We start from the raw sequence: 25,515 nt of genomic DNA, 5'->3' as shown, positions 1-25,515 counted from the left end.
TGGGGTAGGGAGGAAGGCAAACATTTCACTGACCTGTTCCCTGTGGGGCAGCAGCAGGCAAAGGGCTCTGTGCAGATCAGCAGCGCTTCCTGGTCCCTCTTGCTCCTTTGGGATCCATGTCCTAAAGCAGCTCCTGCCAGGTCAGGGACATGAAGGAGAAAGTGCCCAGGTCACCAGGAGCTCCCCATTCCCGTCCTACTGGCTCTCTCTGTGCCCTGTCCTGGTGCTGCTCCCCAAGGCTTGGTGGGGTCATACGGCAGGTGGAAGTTGTTCTACAACTTTGGCTATGTCACAGCTCCACTCCCTCTGAGGTATTTATCTTGATTTTTTTTTTCTTTGCCACAAATGAATTGACTTCTGTCAACAGTCCGCCTGAAGAATTTGCAAATGGCTCCTCATTTCCTTCTCATTAGAAATACTCCTTCCCTGCCAAATTTCCCATACTCCATTCACTTTCTCTCTACCATTCCTTATTTTTCTTGTCAGAGGTGTCAATGTCCCTCCAGCAGCAGAGGGATGCTGGTGGTGCTGGTGGCACTGGAATGCTGCTGGCAGTGCTGGCAGTGCTGTTGAAGCATCTGGCTGCTTGTCAGAAACTGCTCCCATTCTGGGAAGAGCTCCAGAGCCATTGCCAAAATCTTCCCTGGGCCCAAGGAAGGACAACTGAGGCAAGAATTCCCATTTTTGTCATTCCAATGCAGGCTCCCAGAGCCCAAGGGAAGAACAGCACTCAGTGTCTTGTAGCCAGGCTATCAGCAATTGGAGCCCACCTTAACTACTGCCAATCCTCTTGATGATGCAGTGAAAGCTATCAGGGACCAGGGTGCTGTGAACTCCCTGCCAGCCCTTCTCCAGAGCTGCTCCTGCTCCTCCTCAGTCCTGGGAACACTTAGGGGTGTTTTTGTGGCTGTCTGATGCCAGACTGTCCCTCTACCAGCAGAGACACCTTCCACTATGCCAGGTCTCTCCAAACTCCATCCAGCCTGGCCTTGGACGCTTTCAGGGATCCAGGGACGGCCATTGCCTTACTGAGCAACCTGTGCCAGGGCCTTGCCACCCTCAGGGAAGGATTTCTTCCCAATATCCAAGCTAAACCCACCCTCTGTCAGTGGGAAGCCATTGCCCCTTGTCCTGTCATTCCATGCCCTTGTCCAAAGTCCCTCTCCACCTCTCTTGGAGCCCCATCAGCTCCTGGATCATGAAGTGTTTGCCCTTGAAAGGATTGGGCTGGTGAGGGGATGTGAGATTCCATAGCTGGGGACACAAACACGGTGTCAGCAGGAAGGGAGGTGACAGTTCTGGTCCCAGGGCCAGCAGTTTCCAGCAGAAGCATCCCAGATCCCTGAGGCACATGTCAGCCTGGGTGGGAACCATCTTGGAATCCACTGTAGGCTGCTGTGTGAGTCCCAAAGGAGTATAGAGGACGACTCAGATGAAACCTGCAACTTTCTAAGGATTAAAGCCATGAGAGCAGCATTCATTCTCAGAAGAAATTTCATTGCTCAAATCCCAAATCATCCCTCTACTGCGTGCCAGTGCACCAGCTCACACTGAATTTATTATTGCATGGATCCTCTTGGACGCTGCGAGGTGCGTGTCCAGTGCCAAATTATGGTATACAAGTGGGAAAACTAGATTTGAACAAGAAATCAAAGTTTAGCAGCAAATTTGTTGTGCAGGGTCCTAAGGACCCACCCCAGGAAATAGAGGGGACAAGTTCAGGCTTGACCATTCCAGGGAACCTCCTGCAGATCCCGGCCCAGGGACAGCAGCTGGAGCCTGGCAGCTGAGGGCAGTGCACTGCGGGCAAGTTCTCCAGGCTGCCAGAGGAAACCAGGTCAGACTCTTCTCTTCCACTTTCATCAGGGCCCCCTCATTGGGCTGTGTGGTGGTTTTGCACGGGAGGTGTTTACAGAAGTGGCGTCAGTTTCTGTTGAACGCTCAATCTGTAGAGCGACTGGGAAAGCTGTGTACGCCTCTGTGAAAAACACATGTTAAAGATGGAGAATCTCGGGAAAGCTCTTTCTCTTGTGGCAGGTACAGCGGTATCCCAGCTGGGCGGCCCTGCCGTGGAGCCGCCCCCTTCCCGGGGCTGCCCCGGCCCAGCCTCGCCTCTCGGCCTCAGGCAGGGCAGGGCAGGGCAGGCCGCAGAGCCGATGCTGAGCTGAGCTGTGACTCTGACATCTTGCTCAGCCTCGCCTCTGCCTTAGCCTGAGCCCCATGGCCCGAGCCGGACCCCAGGAACAGCCCCGGGCCGGGGCCAGAGGTTCGCCCATCAACTCCTCCCCTCTGGTCCCAGCTCCCCAAAACACCGAGCCCCGTCTGACCATCTACAAGCCTTCAGCAAGGTATTAACTCGTTCAGTCCTTCAGTCCTCCCTTGAGTGAGAGAAAGGAACTACATACAAGCATGTAAAAAGCAACATAAAAACATCAAAGTCAGTAAAGGAACTGTTAGATCCCAGACAGGAGGGATAAGGAGATACCTTGATCTTAAGGCTGCAATCCTCTTGTAAAGTTATAAAGAAAAGACTCTGTTTCCCTATAACACATGAAAACATGAAGAGATGAAGAGTTCCAATTGTGATAAATAGGTATGATTCATGCTGATAAAAATTGAAACAATAATCAATATTGATACACTAATTAATATTTGAGAATAATAAAATAGTTAATAGTTAAAAGTTGTAATGCCAAAGAAGAGAGGGAAAGGAGGGGCTCCAACCCCCCTTCCCAGCAGATGCTCTCAAGGACCACAAGAAAGAAGCTGAAGATACAGTTGCTAAAAATGACCAAGAACCTGGTTGGGTCCCAAGAAAAGGCTAATTATAAGGGATTTATTGTCTTGATATGTAGATGCAGTGATACGTTAGTCTTGGCTTACATTGTTCTGGCTTGGTGCGCATGTGCCACCCAAAGGTGAATTAAAGGACAACGAAGAAGACTACAGAGCCTTCATCAGTGACGACCCCCAAAGACTTGTGCGACCACCAAACTGAGTGGTGGCGCATGCGTGATAAGCAAGGTAATGAGGGCAGAGATAGAGATATGACGAACCGAAAATAGGAGGAGATGGTATTGACACATGGTATATAAAGGGTAATTTTACTTAGCAAGCTCGTACGTGAGGTGGCAAGGGTCCCAGAACTCTGCCCTTGGTGCTGATACCCAGGAATTTCTCAACTCCGGGGAGGTGAATAGTTTCTGGGAAGGAGCTCCCCACCAGACTTTTAAGTAGTCCCAGGGCTAGACCACTCTCCCTTGGGAAAAGAGAGTCTTTTTTACAATAACGCATAAGCAAATTAGTTTTAAGAGCGCACAAAAGAGGCTCCCATCAGAGTGCCAGTTTATAGGTGAGAGAGTACCCATAGAAAACTGCTTTGTGCACGAAGACCCTTGTGAGAAAAGGAGGCTGTGAATATCACGAGGTTCTGGGTCGGGGGCGGCTGTATGCATGTGTGAGTGTGTGTGGAGTATCTGAGACAGGGGCTGGGCAGTCCCGGACCCCCGAAGCAAGTGGGACCTCCCAGTGCCGCATTTTCACGCCGTCCGAGAGGAGGCCGGCCAGAAAAGGAGAGAAGTGAAAGAAAAGTGAATGAGTGGGGACCCTGGGAGGGTTTGACCCAGGGGGAAGGAGGGGATCCCTGGTCCAGCCACCTGTAGGAAGGTCTTTGGGCAGGAGGGATTGACTCAGTAGGGAGACTGAGAAAGAGAGTGAATGAATAGGTTCAATTTCCTTGGAGGGGTAGGTAGCAGACAATTTAGTATGTGATTAGATGGCGAGAGGACGGGGCTAATAGATTGAGAAAGAGGGAGATATAGGAGTGGAATAGGTAGATTGAAAAGGCAGTGTGACAGTGTAGTAAGTGAGGCAGTTGAGCCACGAGGTGAGTGTGGGAAACTAAGACTCTCCTGGCACCAGGGATTTCTTAGTTTGTTGCTGCCAAGAATGAGTCAGGGAAAAAGTAAGTTCCTTGACCCAGGGGCTGCAGATTGTAAGAAAAATTTGCAGTGGTTTGAGGTATCTAGGAACTGTGAGGGGGCTTCTCAGCGGGGGAGCATTCCTCAGGACAGCCCACTGGGGATGATAATACGGTTTTGGGATGAATGGGAATCCCGAAGGGAAGAAAATCAAGAAATTCGGAGGGCAGTGCCTAAAAGACATAATATAGGAAAAGCTTTGAATGAGCATCAGAAAAAATATGAGTACCTGGCAGAATGGTTAAAAAGATTAAAAAGAGACTTGCAATTATATTCAAGTATAGATACTGATACTGCAGTAGGGCAGGTTCTGTTAAAAATTCAGTTTGTGACCAGATCTTGTGGTGACATCACGAAAAAGCTAGAAAAAATAGAAGACTGGCAGGACAGGAGACTTCGAGAGTTACTGAGAGAAGCACAAAGGGTGTTTGTAAAGAGAAATGAGAAAAAGCAGAAATCAGATGCCAGAAATTTTGTGGCAACATTTCAAGAAATGCAGGCAGCTCTGAATACAGAAAATCTGCAGGGAAAAACAAACAGTGGATCTCAGGATCTATTTTTAGGAACACAGGACCTGTGCATTTTTCCCGCCACAAGAAAAGACACTTAAAAAATTCTTGCCCCACTTTGAAGAGTGCGGGACCCACCTGTTTTTATTGACATAAAAAGGGGCACCTGCAAAAAAATTGCAGAAAGAAACAGCAAGATGAGAAAACTTCTCAGGAGAATCAGAGAGGTCAAGAGTTTTGTTTAATGAAGAGGACCGAAATACAACCAGAAGACCCCTTGATAATAAAACTGAAAGTAAGTCCTCAGAGAGGAGAAGTTGTATTTTTAGTCAATACAGGAGTTTCTTGGTCGACAGTGACAAAATTCCCCCAGGGATGTGAGATAAGTAGTGAGCGAGTTTCAGTAATCGGAATTACAGGAGAGGCTTTCCCTGTTCCTGTAATAAAAAGAGTACAAATTGAAACAGATGACAAATTTAGAGTAAATGATTTATTGTTGATACCAGAGGCCGAGAATAATTTGTTAGGCAGAGATCTAATAATAGCCTTAAATTTACAGATAAAACCCTGTGAAGGAAAACTGAAAATTTATTCTTTAACTGAAGAAGATAATCTAGAAATTAATGACATGGGTTGGCATTCAGGTGAAGTGGGAAAAAGTTTAGGGTAAAGGAAAAAGTTTAGTCCCTCCTAGTCAGCACAAGCCTGTGAATTTTATGCATTACTCTGTGCATTATTAATACTAAAAGGGTATGAAGGGACTATTTATACAAACTCCAAATATGCTTTTAGTGTAGTACATACTTTTAGAAAAATTTGGAAAGAAAGGAGACTTATAAACACTCAAGAGAAAGGGTTAGTACACGGGGAATTGATAATTCAGATACTTAAAGCTTTAAAAGGCTCAAAGAAAAATAGTAGTAGTTCATATAAAAGAACACCAGAGAGGGAGTCAGAGAAATAATTTAGCTGATGAAGAAGCAAAAAGAGCGACCTTAAGAAAAAGAGATCCTGAAATCATGACCTTACAAAAAATAGAAATTCAGCAGGAGACACTTTCCCTTCTGCTAGCAGAACTGGCAGCTATAAGGAAATTAGGAGCAACATTTAAAGAGAGAAAGTGAGTTTTTCCTGATGGCAGGATTATGATGCCAAAAATCAGTGGCACATTAGATCTTAGATAACTTGCATAGACGGACACACTGGAGAGCAAGAGCCTTTTGTGATCACTTTTTAAAATTTTATGGGTGTATAAAGACATTTGAAATTAGGAAGCAAATTACCCAGGATTGTCTTACCTGTCAAAAGGTAAATAAGAAAGTGTTGAGGAGCCCTCCCTCTGGAGGATGCAAAACAGCCTACAGGCTATTTGAAAAGATCCAAGTTGATTTTATAGAATTACTTAAAGTAGGTCGGTAGAAATATTTGTTAGTTATAATAGGTCAATTAACTCAGTGAATTGAAGCATTTCCAGCAGCTCGGGCTACAGCTCAAACGGTAGCTAAAATATTGTTAGAACATGCAATTTCAAGAATGTGATAATATGGTAGAATTTAAGTTATTTATATTAACCCTAATTTATTGAGAATGAACTAGGCATCCTGGATGCTGCCGACCGCAATTCCCTTGAGCTCAGAGGCAGAAGAACGCGGGTGGAAAAAGAATAAAAGACTTTCTGAATCAGTGGGAACAACCTAAAAAGATGGAAGATTTCCTCCAGGGTCACCCACCAGCAACACTATTGGAATTGGTTACAGAACTGCAATCCCAACAACTGAGATTGATAACACCTGCTGTTCAAGGGGTCCAAAGACAAGTAAAACGTTGGGAGTGTGGTAAACATGGCTTAAGGTATCATCCCTGGATATGTATCGTTTGCACACTTTGTTTTAACTCATGGTGGAGAGTAATTAGGAGGGAAGAAAAGGAAAGACAAGTGATTTGCTTGCTTTGCTATGGCTATGTATTTAGCCAGCTAATTATAGAATGCATTGCTAGTGATTTTTTGGGATACCTTTGAGACTGGGAGACAGGACCCTTCTAGCAGCAATTAGATTAATAGAGAACTTAGATCAATTGATACTTGCTCTATTGGCTATAGCACAAATAAGAGAACGAGCAATTCACAACATTATAGACCAGTGTCTCATAATTGATAGTTGTTGTGGAGAAGTCTATATACCACATCATAGGTGCATTCCAGGGGCACATTGGTGCCGCGAGTGTGCCTATGGGAGGCGGCAACTTAATGAACTCCCCGCCCTGTAAGCAGAAAATAATTAGTAAAATCTTAGTGTAGTTGGCATATCCCTGAAATTTTGGAGAATATAAATTTATGGTGTTCCAGCCTAACCTTTTCCCTGTTCTTTTCATTTTAATTATTCATTCTTAACTAGCCAGAATGGAGAAAGAGGATCTAAAAAGGGACAAGGAAACTCTGTGGGGCTATGGGTGCCAAGGAAACCAAAAGCACCGGTGACTAGATCCCAGGGTATTACCTTTGCTACTGAGAAGACTGGCATCTCGGCCCTTGGTTGCAACCCAAGGGGCCTTGAGAAAGGTAGAAAGGTAGATTTCCTGAGGATTATTTTCACTGCGATCATTCTGGTACCCTTGGCGGTTGGCCAAAGCCAGAAGGCCACACTGAACAGAGTTTCAGCAATGAAAAAGCAAACAAGGCAAAAACCAAGTCCCAGCAATTTCAACATTTGTGACTATTGCACCCACCCTGTGTGGATTAAAGACAAGATGGAATCTGTGTTTGTGACACACCCGTATGTTAGTTCTGCCTGCTACAATCACAGCAGTTTTATAGATGTTTGTGTTAAAGAAGGAAAGATGTATTGGGTAGAGAAAAATTTGGGATATAATGGACGATCTCCTTATCCCCATGGTAATCAGATTAGCCCTCAATATGAAAGGTTTTTTTGTTTTGAAAGAAATGATAATGGAGATGATCCAAGTATAGGAATAGGAGGCCAGGCACTAAGAGAAAAATTGAAAGAGAAAATAAAGGAAGAAAAAGAAACAAAGGAGAATAGAGGAAAGAACAGGAGAAAAGCGTCAACAGAATTGGCTGAATTATATAAACAGCTAAAACAGTCCTACAAAGATTGGGATTTGCCAGCCTCGAATAAGAATCTGTTTGTGGGATTGATGCAAAGGATTGCTACAGAATTGGAATTATCCAAATGTGGGATTTGTGGAGATCTAAAAATGGCTAAAAGATGGCCGTGGAAAGGTGAGAGCTTAGCTCCACAGCAATTTTTAAAGTGGAACCGCACCCAAATTTCTGGAACATTGAAGAGACCTGAAGGACGGATTTTAAGCCATCAAGTAATTGGAATTATTTGTATAACTCGAGAAGGAAGGGAATTTAATAAAGTAGCAGGGCATACTCCTTGTAAATCCACATTGGTGGTTAATATGGATAATCGTTCAAAAATTTGGTGACCTGAAACCCTGTTGGATATTGGGGACCAATAAAAGAAATAAATTGTGAATGGGATGAACAGATTAATTTATGCTGGTACAAAAGTCCTGGAGCTAACCCCTACCAATCCATCGACAGCCTGAGGTCTTATTGGGAACAACTGGAGAAAACTGATAAGAAATGGAAAGCCTCAGATGGGATATATTGGATTTGTGGGCAATGAGTACACAGTGAGTTACCTCAAAAATGGGGAGGAACCTGTACCTTGGGAACAATACAACCCTCCTTCTTTGTTCTACCAAAGTCTAGGAGCAATGTGTTAAGAACTCCACTGTAGGAAACCCTGCAGTGGAATAAAGGAGATTTGAATTTAAATTTTCCAACAGCAGGAGGGAATCAAAAATGGGGGGAGGACGAATGGCCTGCAGAACAAATTATAGCAAATTATGATCCAGCAACATAGGCTCAAGATGAGTCATGGATATACAGGACCCCAATTTACCTGTTGAATAGTTTAACAAGGCTCCAAGCAGTAGTGGAGGTAGTGTTAAATCATACCTCCGGTGCTTTAAAAATGTTGGCCAGGCAATATACACAAATACGGGCATTTGTGTACCAAAACAGGATCGCCCTAGACCATCTGTTAGCAGAAGAGGAGGAGTTTGTAGAAGATTTAACGAATTTAAGTGCTATGTAGAAATTGATGATTATGAGGAAGCTATCACAGAACTTGCAGAGGAAATTAAAAGAGTAGCTCATGTGCCAGTACAAAAATAGAATTCAATCTTGAAAGCAGATTGGTAGGGTAACCACTTTGGAGGTGTTTGGAGGAAAAAGTTAGAGTTCATGTTGTTATGCTCAATTCTGAGACTTCTGTTTCTGCCGTGTATGATTTTGTGTTCTATTAGGCTAATTCACTCAGTGATTCAGGGGATGCAGATTGCAACAATGTCTCTAGATTCAGAATCAGCAGAAAAAGGAAAACCGAGATCTATAATGGTATTAAAAGCTAAATCGACCCCTGTTAAAGAACAAGGACTTAAAAAGATTGAAATAGACCAGGAAATGCTAACTAAACTTGAAAGAGAGTGTGAAAGACTAGAAGCAGTAATAGAAACGCTGGAAAAGTTTGAAGCAGGAAAGAGACAATGAGAAAACCAAAATTCTGAAAGCTATAAAAATATCAGGGCACAGCTTTTTCAATAAAGCACGAATCATAATTATCAAGAAGAGAAATGGGGGATTTGTGATAAATAGGTATGATTAATGCTGATAAAAATTGAAACAGTTATCAATATTGATACACTAATTAATATTTGAGAATAAAAAAATAGTTAATAGTTAAAAGTTGTAATGCCAAAAAAGAGAGGGAGCAGAGGGGCTCCACCCACCCCCTTCCCAGCAGATGTCCTCAAGGACCACAGGAAAGAAGCTGAAGATACAGTTGCTAAAAATGAGCAAAAACCTGGTTAGGTCCCAGAAAATGCTAATTATAAGGGATTTATTGTCTTGATATGTAGATGCAGTGATACGTTAGTCTTGGCTTACATTGTATAGGCTTGGTGAGCATATGTAACCCAAAGGTGAATTAAAGGACAAAGAGGAAGAGGAGAGGTGTTCATCCAAAATGACCCCCAAAGACTTGTGCGACCACCAAACCGAGTGGTGGCGCATGCGTGATAAAGGTGGTGATGAAGGCGGAGATAGAGATATGACGAACCGAAAATGGGAGGAGATGGTATTGACACATGGCATATAAAGGGTAATTTTCACTTGGCAAGCTCGTACGTGAGGTGGCAAGGGTCCCAGAACTCTGCCCTCCGTACCCCGCGGTTATCGTTTGCTTATGCACTATTATTGGAACCAAATTATCCCTTATTTTAATCAAATGATATTGTATCCAATTTTATATCTTCAATTTTAACTATTCAGTTAAAATTGTTACTACTTTTAATATTGTTTCGGGTTTTTTTATGATGGGATATTGGGCAAACAAAATGATCCCAAAGCCATTTGCTCTCCGATATCTCCATGGGCAATCCTCTCATTCTCCAGTTGTTTTCCTGCTCCAGCTGTGTCCTGTCCACAGCCAGGAAGGAGGTATCTCCCTGGCTTTTGTGCCAGGCACACAGGACCAGGCTCCCACATCCTCCTTGCCATCTGTCCTGTCCCTCACCCGTCCCTGTGCTGCTCCACATGGAAGCTGTGGGTGGGAAAAGATGGGAAAAGCCACGTTTGGGGGACAGCAGCATTGCTCTGGTGTGTCTGTTTGTCACCCCTGCAGCTGTGTGAGGGCAGGAGAAGCAGCAGAGGTGTCACCATGAGCACTTTGTTCCCTGGCACGGAGGGAGCCAGCCCTGCCTGCTGGAGCCAGCCCGGTGGGAAGGCATCCCAGGGGAGCTGGAATGAGGAGAGCCACGACAACTGGAGCCAGTGTGACAACAGGCAGTGGAGCAAAGTGCCTGTCCCGCTGCTGCTGCTGCTGCTGCTGTGCCTGTGTGGGATGGTGGGAATGGGGCTGTGCTCTGGCTCCTCAGCTTCTGCATCCACAGGAACCCCATCACCCCCTGTGTGCTCAGCCTGCCCATGGCTGGCTCCACCTTCCTGCTCTCCATCACCATCAGCCTGGGGATATTTTCTGTCCCAGAGAGCTTCTGCCACCAGCTGGGCTCGTGGGCTGTGCCAGCTGCGCTGAAGGTCCCCATCCTCTTGGCTTTCACTGCTGCTGTCTCCTCTCTGACAGCCCTCAGTGCTGTCACAGCTCTGTTTGTCCTCCCGTGTCCTGCTGGCCCTGCCCCTGCTCCCAGTGCTTCCCGGTGCTCCTGTGTGCCCTGCTCTGGCTGCTCTCCTTGCTGCTCACTGCCACCCTCCATTGCTGCCCTTTGGTGCCCATGGCCTTGGTGCTGAGCTGCCCCTTCTCAGTGCTCAGCCTGCCCTGTTCTGCTCTGGCCCTGCTGGCCAGGCTCCTGTGCTGCTCATGGAAACAGCTCCCAGGGAAGCTCTGTGCCCTGCTCCTGCTGCTCCTGTCATCTCCTTCCCCTTCCTCACTGCTGATTTTGGGCACTGGCTCTTGCTGAGGGCGTTTGACTTCTCTGTCTTTGCCCCCAGCCCCTCTCTCCTGCTCACCTGTGCCCAGAGCAGTGCCCTCCCTCTGAGTGACTGCCTGGCTGGGAGCTGTGCAAAGGAATTCACCCCCTCTGGTAGTGTTGCCTTGCAGAGGGCTTTTGAGGCTTTAGTGCCAGAGCCAGGGCATAGGGACAGCACAGGGGAGTCATCATCAGGTGGAATCATCATGAAAGATATTCAGCATAAAATAGAACCATAAAATATCCAGAGTTGGAAGGAAGCCACAAGGAGCATGGAGTTGAGCTCCTGGCCCTGCACAGGACATGCCAACAATCCCAGCCTGTGCCTGAGAGCATTGTCCAAATGCTCCTTGAGCTCTGTCAGGCTGGTGCTGTGTGCAGCAGGGGAACTCCTGCCTGGGGCTGTAGTGGGTGACACCAGGAATTCTCATGGAATGGTTTGGGTTGTTTCCTGGTTTAGGGTAAATTTGGGAGAAAACCTTCAAATGGGATCACTCTTGAAAAAAAACTCAAGCAGCCCCTCCCCCAGCTGGTTCAGGAAAAGATTTCCTGAGAGAAAAGTGGAAAAAACTTTTTATCTAACAAGCAAAGTATTCACAAGCATAAAAAATGAAAACAATATGAAACAATAAAATCTCTTGCTGTTCTGAAGAGTTGGCAAATTCAGACATTCCTTGTTGTGGAGTGTAGTTTGGCTCACTCAGTCCCTTATCAGTCCCTCTGGTGCTGGAAAATGCCGCGTCCCAGGCCCTGGTGGGCCACAGGTGTGAGCTCCCAGTGCTCTTCTGGGTTTTCAGTCCAGAGTAGGTTTGAACAGTTCCAAGCAAAAGGAAAACCACAGTCCAGGGAACTTCTCTGTCTCAGCCAGCTGAGAAAACCTAAAAGCAAAGGAGAGCTCTGTGCTGCATGTCTGTGCTGCAGACAGCACGGTCTGGGAGCAGGAATGGGGAGGAGTGAGCGCAGCTTCTGGAAACAAACTGCTGCATCTGCTCTGCCCCTCTTTGCTCAAGAACCAGTCTGAGATGTGCAAAACCTATTTCTGGGCTAAACAGATGAATGGGGACACAATTCTTCTCATAAAGTCACTCAGGACATGTTGGAAGAAACTGTGGACATCATCTCATTCCATCTCTCCTTTTGTCATGGGCAGGGACAACCAGAAAACCTTTTGCTTTGAAGTCTTGGTCATTTGAAAGGAAGCTCAGGTAGGGAGTGGCCTGGGTGACAGTGGAGACAAGGAAGGTGCTGAGAAGTAGAAAAAATACATGGACGTATAATGGTCCTTCTGCACTTGCCTTGGGAGGCACTCCCTGGCTGAGTTGTTCTTCCCTGGACAAGAGGTTGCGCCATGGAAAGTTTTGTCTTTTTAATGGACTGGAAGTGGTAGAGATAGGGAGAAAACCCCTCTCAGGTGTCCAAGTCTCTCTCTTATGTTATCTATTAAGAACTCTGTTAATAAATGCTCCTTAGGTGTTTAACCTCACGTGTGTCTCCAAAGCCTGACTCACCACTCAGGGCTTTCACTCTCACTTCCCTTTCCAGAAGCAGTGGAAGGTTGGTTTCCCCTGGATTTAAGGCAGTGGGAAAAGGAGGGACAACTTCCCCCTGAGCAAGAGATGTGGCTGCTGCCCAGGTCTGTGCCAGGAGGAATCAGGAGCTCTTGGCACTGCCAACATCATCCCAAGCATTGCAGGCACGTGCCTTAGGAAGGGCTCTGGTATGAGACAGGGACCTGCCCGGCTCCCAGAGCAGCCAGAGGCTTTAGAATGGGATAAAAAAGGAAATCAGTAATTTTTGACACTGTATAACTGGGACAGATCCTGCAGTGAAGCCTGGATGTTGTTTTTTCAACAAATTCAGAGGCTGGGACTACCACAGTGGAAAGAAACGAAAACCATGAATCCAAATCTGATTGAGGGGTGGTTACAGACTGAGAAAGATCAGGTGAGGCTGGACTGTGGCTGGAGCTGCTGTGCAGAGTGGCTGTGCAGCTCCTCCTGAGGGTGGCCAGGTTCAGGATGGAGGTGCTCAAGGGCTTCCCTGGACACTGATGCTGGGGAACCAGAGGATGGATGGCCCCATTCTGCAGAAGAACAGCACAACCCCCTAATTTCTGTGCAATTCAATGGTCCAAGCATCTGGTGATGGGAATTTCCATATTCCATGTACTTTATGGACACAGGCACACAGGAGTTCAGTGGAGTTCACTATCGACCCTGCACTTTACTCCGAAGGATTCAATTCTGGAATTCAAGAATGTGAGAAATTCCCACAGAAAGGATAAGGGAATGTTGCTGTCCCTCCCCAGCTCTGCAGCCCTACCTGGTGTCCCTTCCCATCAGCTGGGAATGCAGGGCTGGCTCTGCTGGACAGAAGGGGAAGGATGCTCCCTGTGATCCCAACCCCTCTCCTGCTATCCAGAGGCACCAGCCCTGCAGGGATTTGGGAAATCACTGCCACCCCATGCTGGGTGTGTCCCCAGGGATTAAGGTGTCCTGTCGGAGAATGTGGCCTTTGACGTGGATGAGCCATTTGTTGGGTGCAGGGAAAACTCGGGGCTGAATATGAGACATCAGCAAGTTCCGTTTATTGAAGAGAGCATCAGACACTTATACAGCAAGTAATACGCTTATGAATATTCTGTAAGCCAAGCGATCTATTGGTGAAACTATACCATCAACTCTTCCTCATTCCTTTGGGCCTACATTCTCTATTTCCCACATCTCTCTGTCCACTTGTTATCATACCCGGCTAGGCCCAAGGACACGCCATCTTGCAGGTGCAGGACTTGGAATTAGCCACAGCCTTGTACTTTTCCAGTCTCTAGTCAGCTAAATTCCCAACAGTGTCCCATTCTTTGCAGGCAAGAGCTCCCTGGAAACACCATGGAACTCATCTGTTGAGCCAAAGGAGATGGAGTTCATTCCCTGGGGCTGAGGCCATGAGGGTCATGGCATGGGGAATAGAGCTGGGGATACAGCACTGACCCCAGCTGCACTGCTTGGAGCCATGTGGATCCAGGAGGGAGGAGGAAAGCCATGCTGCAATGTGCTCCCTGCAGAGCATCCCGCAAAAATCACCCAAGGCAATGCTCCTGTTCTCTTCTGCTGCAGGAATACAACATGACGGGGAGGGTGATCCTTTGTATATTGATTCATCAGGAGGCTCAAGGAAACCGTCAGCCGCTCTCCTCAGTTCCTACAGCAGAGCAGTGGAAGGGATCAAAGTGCTGTGAGAGTCTGTGCGAAATATCCTTCATGTTTGCTTCATGTTTGGCAGGAAGACCACCGAAAAGTTAAAAACTGTTGAGCCGGTGGGACAGGGGGAATCACGTGCTTCTTAGCTCAGTGTGTCCACAGGTGTTGTTTGCTAACACGCCACGCTGATCTTGAAGGGGCACCCTGCCCTTTCTGAACAATGGACCTGGACTTTCTCCCCACCTCCTGGCCTGTCTGGTTTGAGCTTTGGGGTGGTCCCTCTTCCTAGAGAAGACCCCTCTCGCCTGCCTTCCACCATCATGACAGACAAGCAGAGATGTAGGCCTCTTCATCAAGGAACCAAGACAAGAAACTCCTGTGCAAGAAAACCCCCCTCACACCTTCTTCCAGAGACTGGGATGGAACCCTTCTCAACTCGGGGGAGGTGTGCAGTGTGGGGAGGAAAAGCTGCCCAGAGTAAGCGCAGTGTGAGCACTGGCCGTGAAAACAATGGTACCTGTTGCCTGGCTTGAGTTTGTGTACCCCCTATTCTTTTCCCCCTCGAAGACCTTTGTTTCAGCTGAGAAACCATTCCCCTTCCCCCAACGAAAGATGGTATAACTGGGGTCCTGGTCAGCTGTGCCTTTTGAGATCTCCCTGGACGTGGCCTGGTGAGCTTTCGATGGCTGGACCTCAAAGGATAAAAGCAGCATCACGTTTCAGTAGCTATACCCATCTCCCATCCTTTCCTTCCTCTTTTCCTTATCTTCTCCTTTTTTCCCTGGTTCCCCCCTCACCAACACATTTCTGTTGTGTTTAAGTCAATAAAACTGCATTTGTTGATTTTGTTACTGCAAATCCCCTGTGCCTTTGTTGGTTCTTTTTGCACCTTAAAATCACCGCGTTACCGATTCACTAGGGTGGATCACGACACAATTGGCCTCATGGGACAGGATTCTGGTAGCCAAAGAGATTTGCAGGTTCTGTGTAGTCTGTGTCAGCAGAGAGAGATTCTACCCCGAAAGGGTGTGATTCGAATCTCTCGCAAACTGGACATGCCTAAAAGGCAAATCTCATGCCTAATTGAGTGCTTTGGCTCTGGAATTGGCACAAGATTTTTTGGTGCAAAATAGGGGTAACTGTTACTGCTGTATTTGTGTGTATCTGGACTGTCTAGGAAGGAAGAGACAAAGTTGAAGCAACCACACAGAGCCTTCCAGACAGATTCTTTTCCCTTCACTTACACAGGGGAGTGAGGGGTGGTGCAGCAAAGGCTGAGTGGCTTTCCCCCTGTTGTAGGTCCTGGTCCCCTCACAAAGGATTTGTTTGTGTGCCTGTGTGCATGTGTATACACTGTGTGGAAAGGAAGAGACAAATGTGATGTAACCACACAGAGCCTCCCAGACAGATTCTGTCTCTTCAACTACCCAGGGAAGCGAAGGGGAAGGCTCTGTGATTTGTGTAACTTAAGTTTACAATTAACTCCCTGTTGTAGTTTTGGTCCTTTCACAAAATGACTAAAAACTTCAGTGCAAAAGGTAAAGCTGAATTTTATGCTCTGCTTGCTAAATACAATGCCACACCTTCTCCAGGAGGAGAAGTATGGGCAAACTGCAATTGGTTTAACTTAGAAAATGTTATTGATAGAATATCTTCTTTGCAACATGAAACAAAATTCAAACTGGGCACAAATAAAACCATCCTCTGCTCAGTTTTGGGAGCCTGCCTGACAGCAGCCATAGAAACTCGCTTGAAGTGAAAAAGTGAGGAAACTGCTATAATAGACTCCCTCCAAAACCTAGTTGAAGTTTTGCAAAAACAATTGGATGAAGAAAGAAATGCAAATAATTTGTTATGGGCCACCCTGAGAGAGGAACATGTTAAAAATTCACATAACACTGATTCCCCAAAAGAGGCATAGGAGAAAGGAACTCCTTACATTAGTCAAAATTGCCCTCAAAAAGAATTAACTCTGATGAAAAATTGTGGGAAGCATTGCTGTAATAGCATAAAACTTCTAATTAGAACAGAATGCAACTATATCAATAATGAAGATCTTGACCCGCACAAAACCACTAAAGAAATCCTGTACTCTGCTACTGAATTAACAAAACTTGCAAAGCAGTATGGGCTTCTTCTCCAAAAATCTGAAACAGAACACATTTGTCAAGTGTCTCTCACTGGGGGAGATCAGATTCTTTTGTCAGAACAAGAAGCCGGTGGGTGCTGGGGACATGGGGTGTTCTTAACAATGCCAGACAGATGTATCCCATGGTCCCTAACTCAGCACAAAGCTCATTGAGCAGGGAGGTTTAACCCCTTGGAAAGGAGAGACCCTTTGGTCGGTACCCCCGACCAACTCCTGGAAAACATTCACAAAGCCGGCTGCCTGCAATTGATTCACGAAAAGAAATTAATTTCTTGTTTTGAATCACCAATGTAATCACCTGTAAAGCCTGAAATTATGACCTCTTTAACTCAAGGGCTTTCAGAAACACTTAAACCTACAGCAATTCTCCCTCAGAAAACCATAGTAGCTATGTCTTCTATAGAAAGACCAGATAAACTTCCTAGTAACCAGAATGACCCTTTTTTTCTCCTTTATGACTTGCTGAGAAAAAGAATAAAATGGGATTGGACTTCTCAGAAGGAAACATTGCAATTGCTGATTCTTGAAGTGACAGCTCATCAGGCACTGGACTCTATCCATCCTATAGACCCCTTTCAGGTGGAGTGGGGATTTGCCTCCTCACAGCTTTCAGCACACATTTGGCAGTGGGGTCCTGAGGGTCTGACAAAGCCTGTTGGTTTTTATTCCTGTGGTTTCAAAGATGCTGAGAAAAGGTACACTACCTGGTAAGGGTGTGTGTTTGTGGTTAGCTTGGCTCCCAGGAAGATGGAGGAGAACTGGGCAATCCAAGAAACTGGGAGCTTGGGTAGCAGCCAAAATAAACCTGCCTCTGTGACTAAAGCAACCCCTCCTCTCTCCTCCGCTCCTGCTAACAGAAAGGGAGAAGACAATGCCCAGGTTGAGGAACTGTTAACTGTTTGGAGCATTTTCCAAGGTGACAGACAGAATTACTTTCTTGTCTGTATTTACACCGAGTCCTATGCTATGTTTATATTTGGGTTGGTCGTGGCTGATGCTTTTAAAAGAGCTACAAGAGATAGTAGTGTTAAAGCAATGCAAGGATTGTTTGGAATTTTCCTAAAACCACAGGAAATTCAATCTGATAATGTTTCTCACTTTACTGTCGAAAGTGTGCAGGATTGGGCAAAAGTTGAAAAGACTGAATGGACTTCTCACACCTATTACTATAGATGGGGGATAAATGAGTTTTCCAAATTCACTGCTTTTTGCCCGACAGCTCCAAGCATAATTCCTTCACTACAGGGACCAGATGATTTCAAGAACCCAGCACATTACCCTGGACAACCTGTTTTTGGTGGACCCCCCGCTGCTGTAGGGGAAGTCCCACTGGTGTTCAAAACCTCTCTGACAATTCCATGGTTCTAACTTTTTCTGCCTTTCGTGGCAGAGTCTGTTGTGTTTACTTTTTCAGAAGAACTGCAAGGGACATGAAGACCTGATAAACCATGACAACATGAGAGCTGGACAACAAAAACAATGTTTTCCCTTCCCTTTATGGTAACACCAGGTGATGATATTACACATGACATGTAAATTAATTGAACTTGAATAAATTGGCTGTCACAATTAGAGATTTGATCAAAGTACAGCAACCACTGCAGTCATTCTTATTAGCTTTTGTGAACACACCAGTAGTTGCTATCAAACATATTACCAAACTGGGAGAAGGTAATTGTAAATGATCACCAATTGGTAATTGATGCACTTGGTGCTAGACAAAGCAATGTTTCTTTGGTTCTCAGCTGTATCCAGGCACAATTGTGGATGCAGTCAGTTTTGCTTCAATTATAAGAGAACGTGAAGAAAGCACTTTTCCTACTGAAATTTGGAAAATAATTTGGGACACTGCCACTGACTTTGAAAGAGAATTCCAATCCTGGTGGAACCTAGTGAATTTTGACCTATGACCCCATTTTAAATACAGCCACAGCTTTTTTGTTAACCATACGCAATGCCTCAGTGCATTTGATTTTCCCTGTTATAGCATTAGAACTGAATTACGACAGAGCTGTTCTCTATCCCACAGAACATAGAGGATGGGCCCGTCAGGTCAATGACAAATGGCAAACTGTTAATCTGGAATCTTCTATTGTTCGAGAATAACAGTGGTTCATCTGTGAAAACAATGCAATCATAGCTCAGGATATCTGTTTAGACACAGAGCAAAACATCTGTCATTTTGAGATTTGTCCTAATGAAGCTTCTGAAACAGTTCTTATATACATAGGCAATGGATGTGCATGCTTCAGAAGTATCTGTGATTTTGTGCTTGTAGAAGATGTTGTAGTAGATACAAAGAATCACTCAAACTTCTGTCCTTGTAACTTTACCAAGATTTCAGGATGTGATTTCTCTTGTGAAGCTCCAGTTACCTCTCACTACCTATTGCAATCCGACTACACACTGATTCACAAGCTGATGCCCACTCCCATCGGGATGAACCTCACCCTGGTGAGACATCTGCTGCTCCATCAGGACCTGGTAGAAATTCTCAAGAAAATCAAGGAAAGCAGGCAGAAGACCCTGGTAACTGTTCATCATAACGTGAGACAAATACACCGAGTCATGAAGAGGGTAAAGCAAGATGCCGAGCACAGGTGGTGGGACACATTCTTTGGGTGGTCACCTACTGCCACAGGTGTCCTGAACAGTGTGTGTCATCCCATTGTCATCCTTTTGATTCTAACTGTGCTTGGTTTTATCTTGTCGGCAGCCCTATTCATTATGAAGTGGAACATGATGAAAAAGCTAAGGAGATTGACGTCTATAATCAATGCACACAGCTTAGCCGATGTCCTCTACACTGTGGACATCCCCAAAACATTTGACACAAAACAATTATGAGCAATTTTTGATTCCTGAGTACGATCTTGTGAAGATTATTTTTGATCTTTGGTGAGTTGTTTTAGAAAATAATTTTTAAAGTTAATGCTTATATTATGATTTCTTTCTTGTTCTTGTTTTGATTCTTTCTGATTTGTTTCAACCATTTTTTGAAATTGTTATACAAATGATATAGTTTTAATTAATTAACCATTTCTGAAATTGTTGTAAAAGAATATTATTCAACGATTTGTGAAAATTGTCATGATAATCAATATTAATTATGTTTGTTTATTGCTTCCCTTTTTCCCCTCCGTCTATTATCCTTTCTTTTCCTGCTCGCTTTCTTTCTTTCCTCCTCTTTTCTGACGTCCCTGTTTTTTCCGGGTTATGCTACCAAAGTGCGACGAGTTCTGAAGATTCATCAACGATACTACAGAGTTCTGCTGATGAAGATCCCTCAAGACAATCATGAGTCAAGGGGTCATGTAAGAGTCTGTCCGAAATATCCTTGATTTTTGCGTCACGATTGCCAGGAAGACCACCAAAAGGTCAAAAACTGTTGAGCGGGTGGGACACGGGGAATCACGTGCTTCTTAGCTCAGTGTGTCCACAGGTGTTGTTTGCTAACATGCCACGCTGATCTTGAACGGGCACCCTGCCCTTTCTGAACAATGGACCTGGACTTTCTCCCCACCTCCTGGCCTGTCTGGTTTGAGCTTTGGGGTGGTCCCTCTTCCTAGAGAAGACCCCTCTCGCCTGCCTTCCACCATCATGACAGACAAGCAGAGATGTAGGCCTCTTCATCAAGGAACCAAGACAAGAAACCCCTGTGCAAGAAAACCCCCCTCACACCTTCTTCCAGAGACTGGGACTGAACCCTTCTCAGCTCGGGGGAGGTGTGCAGTGTGGGAGGAAAAGCTGCCCAGAGTAAGCGCAGTGTGAGCACTGAGCCATGAAAACAATGGTACCTGTTGCCTGGCTTGAGTTTGTGTACCCCCTATTCTTTTCCCCCTCGCAGACCTTTGTTTCAGCTGAGAAACCATTCCCCTTCCCCCAGTGAAAGATGGTATAACTGGGGTCCTGGTCAGCTGTGCCTTTTGAGATCTCCCTGGACGTGGCCTGGTGAGCTTTCGACGGCTGGACCTCAGAGGATAAAAGCAGCATCACGTTTTGGTAGCTATACCCATCTCCCATCCTTTCCTCCCTCTTTTCCTTATCTTCTCCTTTTTTCCCTGGTTCCCCCCTCACCAACGCATTTCTGTTGTGTTTAAGTCAATAAAACTGCATTTGTTGATTTTGTTACTGCAAATCCCCTGTGCCTTTGTTGGTTCTTTTTGCACCTTAAAATCACCACGTTACCCATTCACTAGGGTGGATCGCGAGAAGTGCCCAGACCGCTGAGTCCATGATGGACTCATCACTGTGGGCGATGTGTTCTTCAGCCACCTCAAAGACCCTGTTTTCTTCTGCCTCCTCAAAGACCCTGTTCTGCCTCCTCAAAGACCCTCTGAAGGGAGAGCTGGAGGGGCTCCATGGAGCAGGGCCTCCAGCACCTCCCCACCAAGAAATAGATGAAGGGTTTGATGCTGCTGTGGATGCAAGTGAGCAGGAAAACAACTTGTGAGGACACAGTGCTGTAACCGAGCTGCTGCAGGAAATCGCACAGGTTGAGGAGGAGATTGAGGAGCACCATGAGGAAGATAATGATGGCGTACCTCTCGGGTTGCTGCTGCTGGGAGCTCTGCCTGGCGTTAATGAAGCTGACTGTGCTGGAAATGAACATGGGTGCAACGACGAGGAGAAGGATGAGGGTGTACATGGAGATGAGAGCAGCCCGGCAGTGCTGCTGCTCTTGTGATGGGCACAGGAATGTTACTGTGGGAATGACAACCAACAGAGCGAAGAAGGCACAGAATTGGAAACTAAGCACCAGCCACACCAGGCGCAGAGAAGGCTTCCAGCAGCAGCAGAGCCAGCAGAGCTTGTACCACATAAAGGTGTTCTGCATCATCCAGAGCACCCTGTAGGTGGAGACCACTGAGAGCTGGAAAAGGATGTCCAGGTACATCAAGGGCAGGATAGGAGGGCAGGACACATCCTCCACCAGGAAGAGGAGGGCGGAGGGGAGTGCAAAGAAGAGGAAGAGGAAGTCAGTGAAAGCCAGGTCAAAGATGCCAAGGTTGCAGGTTTTCAGTCTGAGGAGCCAGAGCACAGCCCCATTCCCAGCCAGCCCACAGAGGCAGATGAGCAGTGTCACACTGTGTATGGCCACGCTGGTGACATCTGTCTCACATAGGTCATCTCCTTCAGTGGGTGAGGCAGGAGATGGGGACACGGTGGTCACCTCCATGGATGGACGCTGGCAGGCAGTGGGATGTGGCCCTGGCTGTGGTCAGAGTGGCTGGGCAGTCGGTGCTTGGAGAATCCAGGGATGGACCATGCAGCTCCTCAGCAGCTCCCTGCAGTGGGAAGGATTCAGTGGGGAAGAGTGAGGTGCGAGGGTTTTCAGCAGGGCATGTGGAAGAAAAGCTCAGGGCAGAGGAGGGGGGAGCTGGAGGGGGCACTGGGGTCAGCGGGAGAGGGTGTCAGGAACAGAACAGCTGCTGCAGGAGAGGAAGGTGGGGTAGGGAGGAAGGCAAACATTCCACTGACCTGTTCCCTGTGGGGCAGCAGCAGGCAAAGGGGTCTGTGCAGATCAGCGGCGCTTCCTGGTCCCTCTTGCTCCTTTGGGATCCATGTCCTAAAGCGGCTCCTGCCAGGTCAGGGACATGAAGGAGAAAGTGCCCACGTCACCAGGAGCTCCCCATTCCCATCCTGCTGGCTCCTCTCTGTGCCCTGTCCTCGTGCTGCTCCCCAAGGCTAAATGGGGTCATAGGGCAGGCGGAAATTGTTTTACAACTGCAGCTATGTCAGAGCTCCACTCCCTCATTGTTATTTATCTTGATTATTTTTTTTTCTTGGCCCCAAAGGAATTGGCTTTTGTCACAAGTCCACATGAAGGATTTTGCAAATGGCTCCTCTATTTCTTCTGATTAGAAACATTCCTTCCCTGCACAATGTCCCATTCTCCAACTGCCTTCTCTCTAACATTCCTCATTTCTCTTCCCTGAGGGGTCATTGTCCCTCCATCAGCAGAGGGATGCTGGTGGTGCTGGTGGCACTGGAATGCTGCTGGCAGTGCTGGCAGTGCTGGTGAAGAGTCTGGCTGCTTGTCAGAAACTGCTCCCATTTTGGGAAAAGCTCCAGAATCATTGCCAGAACTACCCCTTTGCCCCATGAAGCAAAACTGAGGCAAGAATTCCCATTTTTGCATTCTCCCGCAGGCTCACACAGCTCAAGGGAAGGACAGCACTCTGTTGCTTGCAGCCAGGCTATCAGCACTTGGGGCCCACCCTAATTACTGCCAATCCCCTTGATGATGCAGTGAAAGCTATCAGGGACCAGGGTGCTGTGCACTCCCTGCCAGCCCTTCACCAGAGCTGCTCCTGCTCCTCCTCAGTCCTGGGAACACTTGGGGGCGTTTGTGACACCTGATCCCAGACTGTCCCTTTGCAAGCAGAGATAACTGCCACTATACCAGATTGCTCCAAACCCCATCCAGCCTGGCCTTGGTGACTTTCAGAGATCCAGGGACAGCCACAGCCTCACTGGGCAACCTGTGCCTGGGCCCCAGCACCCTCACAGGGAAGGATTTCTTCCCAATATCCAATCTGACCCCACCCTCTGTCAGTGGGAAGCCAATCCCCCTTGTCCTCTCACTCCATGCCCTCGTCCAAAATGCCTCTCCACCGGTTCTAGAGCTCCATCAGTTCCTGGATCATGAAGTGTTTGCCCTTGAAAAGATTGGGGTGGTGAGGGGATGTGAGATTCCATAGCTGGGGACACCAACACGGTGTCAGCAGGGAAGAGAAGTGACAGTTCTGGTCCCAGGGCCAGCAGTTTCCAGGAGGAGCATCCCAATCCCTGAGGCACATGTCAGCCTGGGTAGGAATCATCTCACCTCAGCTTTCTAGGAATTCCTTGGAATTCACTGTAGGCTGCTGTCTGACTGCCAAGGGAGTGTAGAGGATGACTCAGAGGAAACCTGCAACGTTCCAAGGATTAAAGCCACGGTGTTGTCAATGCAGAGAGATGGGGAGACTGACTTGGTGATCAGAATCCAATTTTATTGTGGGATACAAATCTTTATATACTATTTCAGGGAGACTAGTAATGTGTACTACAATGATTAGGTTAAAATCACATACACAATGTTATGCATCTAACAACATCTCTTGCTTCCAGAGTTTAATGGGATTTTCTTTTTCCGGTAAACCTGCCTTATTAATTCTTTTTGCAATCTAGGTCTAATTTTCAAAGTTCTGTTTGCTTTTGCCAAGGCATTCTGTTATCAAACTCCTATGTTAACCAGGTCCAAAGTCCATCATCTGTCTTGTGTCGCCCAACATTCCAATACTATGGGAGTAGCATTGATTTGCCTCTTCTCAGAAGAAATGACCTGGCAGAACTCCTAAATCATCCATCTGCTCTCTGCCAGTGCTCCAGCTCATGCACAGAATTTATTATTGTATGAATCCTCTTGGAAACTGAATGTTTAAGGTGAAGTACCACTGAACTTGCAGTATACAAGTGGGAAAAATAGATTTGAATCAGAAATCAAAGTTTAACAGGACATTTGTAGTGCAGGGTACCAAAGATCCACCTCAAGAATGAGAGGGGGCAAGTTCAGGCTGTTCAAAAGACAAGATTTTGGGATTGAGGTTGCTATAAAATAGAATAGAAGCTGAGATGGAGCCCAAGTGCTTTGGGCACAGGTGTGGTTGCTGAGGCTCTCTCCCGTTGCTCATTTGCCGGGCAGAGTGAAGAGCAGCTGAGGAGCAGAGCCCTGAGCCCGTGGCAGGCTCTGAGGCAGCTGCCTGTGTGTGAGAGCCCTGGAGAACACGAGGCAGCACGGAGAGCAGGGGCTGTGGCAGGAGCTGGGACAGAGCCCGCGCCGGACGCTGCTCGGGCTCAGCCCGCGGGCTGCGCTCCCCTTTCCCAAGGGACCATTCCAGGGAACCTCCTGCAGATCCCGGCCCAGGGACAGCAGCTGGAGCCTGGCAGCTGCGCAAAGGAATTCACCTCTTCTGTAATTGTTGCATTGCAGAGCTCTCTTGAGCATGTACCTAGGGAATAGGGACAACACCTGGGAGTCATCATCAAGTGGAATGATCATGAAAGAGAACCATCATGAAATAGAGCCACTCTAACCCAGTGTTGGAAGGGAGCCACAAGGTTCATGGAGTTGAGCTCCTGGCCCTGCACAGGACATCCCAACAATCCAGCCTGTGCCTGAGAGCATTGTGCAAATGCTCCTTGAGCTCTGTCAGGCTGGTGCTGTGTGCAGCAGGAGAACTCCTGCCTTGGCTGGATGCAGACTGATGTGAGGAATCCTCATGGAATTGTTTGGGTTAGAAGGAACTTTAGAGATCATATCATTCCATCTTTCCTTCTACCATGGTACAGGACATCCAGGAAAACTTATGTTTGAAATCTTTGCTCTTTTGAAAGGAAGCTCAGGTAGGGGTAGGCCTGGGTGACTGGGAAGTAGAAAACGTACATTGGAGGATCATGATCCTCCTGCATTTGCCTTCGGAGAAATTCCCTGGCTGAGTTGTTCATCCCTGGAAAAGAGGTTGCACCTTGGAAAGTGTCTTTCCAATAAACAGGAAAATGGGAGACAGAGAGAGAAAAACCTTCTCAGATGTCCAGGTGTCTCACTCTCATGTGTATGTCCAAAGCCTGACTCACCGCACAAGGCTTTCACTCTCACCTGCCTTTGCAGAAGCAGTGGCACGTTGTTTTCCCCTGGATTTAAGGCAGTGGGAAAGGAGGGACAACTTCCCCCTGAGCAAGAGATGTGGCTGCTGCCCAGGTCTCTCCCAGCAGGAATCAGGAGCTCTTGGCACTGCCAACATCATCCCAAGCATTGCAGGCACGTGCCTTAGGAAGGGCTCTGGTATGAGACAGGGACCTGCCCTGCTCCCAGAGCAGCCAGAGGCTTTAGAATGGGATAAAAGAAAGAAATGAACCATTTTGGACACTGTTTAACAGGGACAGGCCCTGCAGTGAAGCCGGGATTTTGTTTATTCAACAGATTCAGAGGCTGGGACTACCACAGGGGAAAGCAACAAAAACCATGAATGCAAATCTGATTGAGGGGTGGTTAGAGAATGACAAAGATCAGGAGAGGCTGGGCTGTGGCTGGAGCTGCTGTGCAGAGTGGCTGTGCAGCTCCTCCTGAGGGTGGCCAGGTTCAGGATGGAGGTGCTCAAGGGCTTCCCTGGACACTG

General features: G+C 46.8%; 1 protein-coding gene across 1 annotated transcript; it reads right to left on the bottom strand.

The window, feature by feature from the left end:
- Positions 1-20,657: 20,657 nt before the first annotated feature.
- LOC128937107 (mas-related G-protein coupled receptor member H-like) lies at positions 20,658-22,947 on the bottom strand. The gene is made up of 2 exons (XM_054276471.1): positions 22,943-22,947; positions 20,658-21,378 (listed from the first exon to the last, which is right to left on the bottom strand). The coding sequence occupies exons 1-2, from the start codon at positions 22,945-22,947 to the stop codon at positions 20,658-20,660; spliced, it is 726 nt and encodes a 241-aa protein (XP_054132446.1).
- Positions 22,948-25,515: the final 2,568 nt, after the last annotated feature.

The sequence above is a fragment of the Melozone crissalis genome, unplaced genomic scaffold (genome assembly GCF_028551555.1).
Source record: "Melozone crissalis strain CALT ecotype California unplaced genomic scaffold, PUWL_Pcris_2 ptg000018l_1, whole genome shotgun sequence".
Taxonomy (NCBI): domain Eukaryota; kingdom Metazoa; phylum Chordata; class Aves; order Passeriformes; family Passerellidae; genus Melozone; species Melozone crissalis.
The sequence above is the reverse complement of the archived record's forward strand: the minus strand, read 5'-3'. Positions and strand labels throughout refer to the sequence as shown.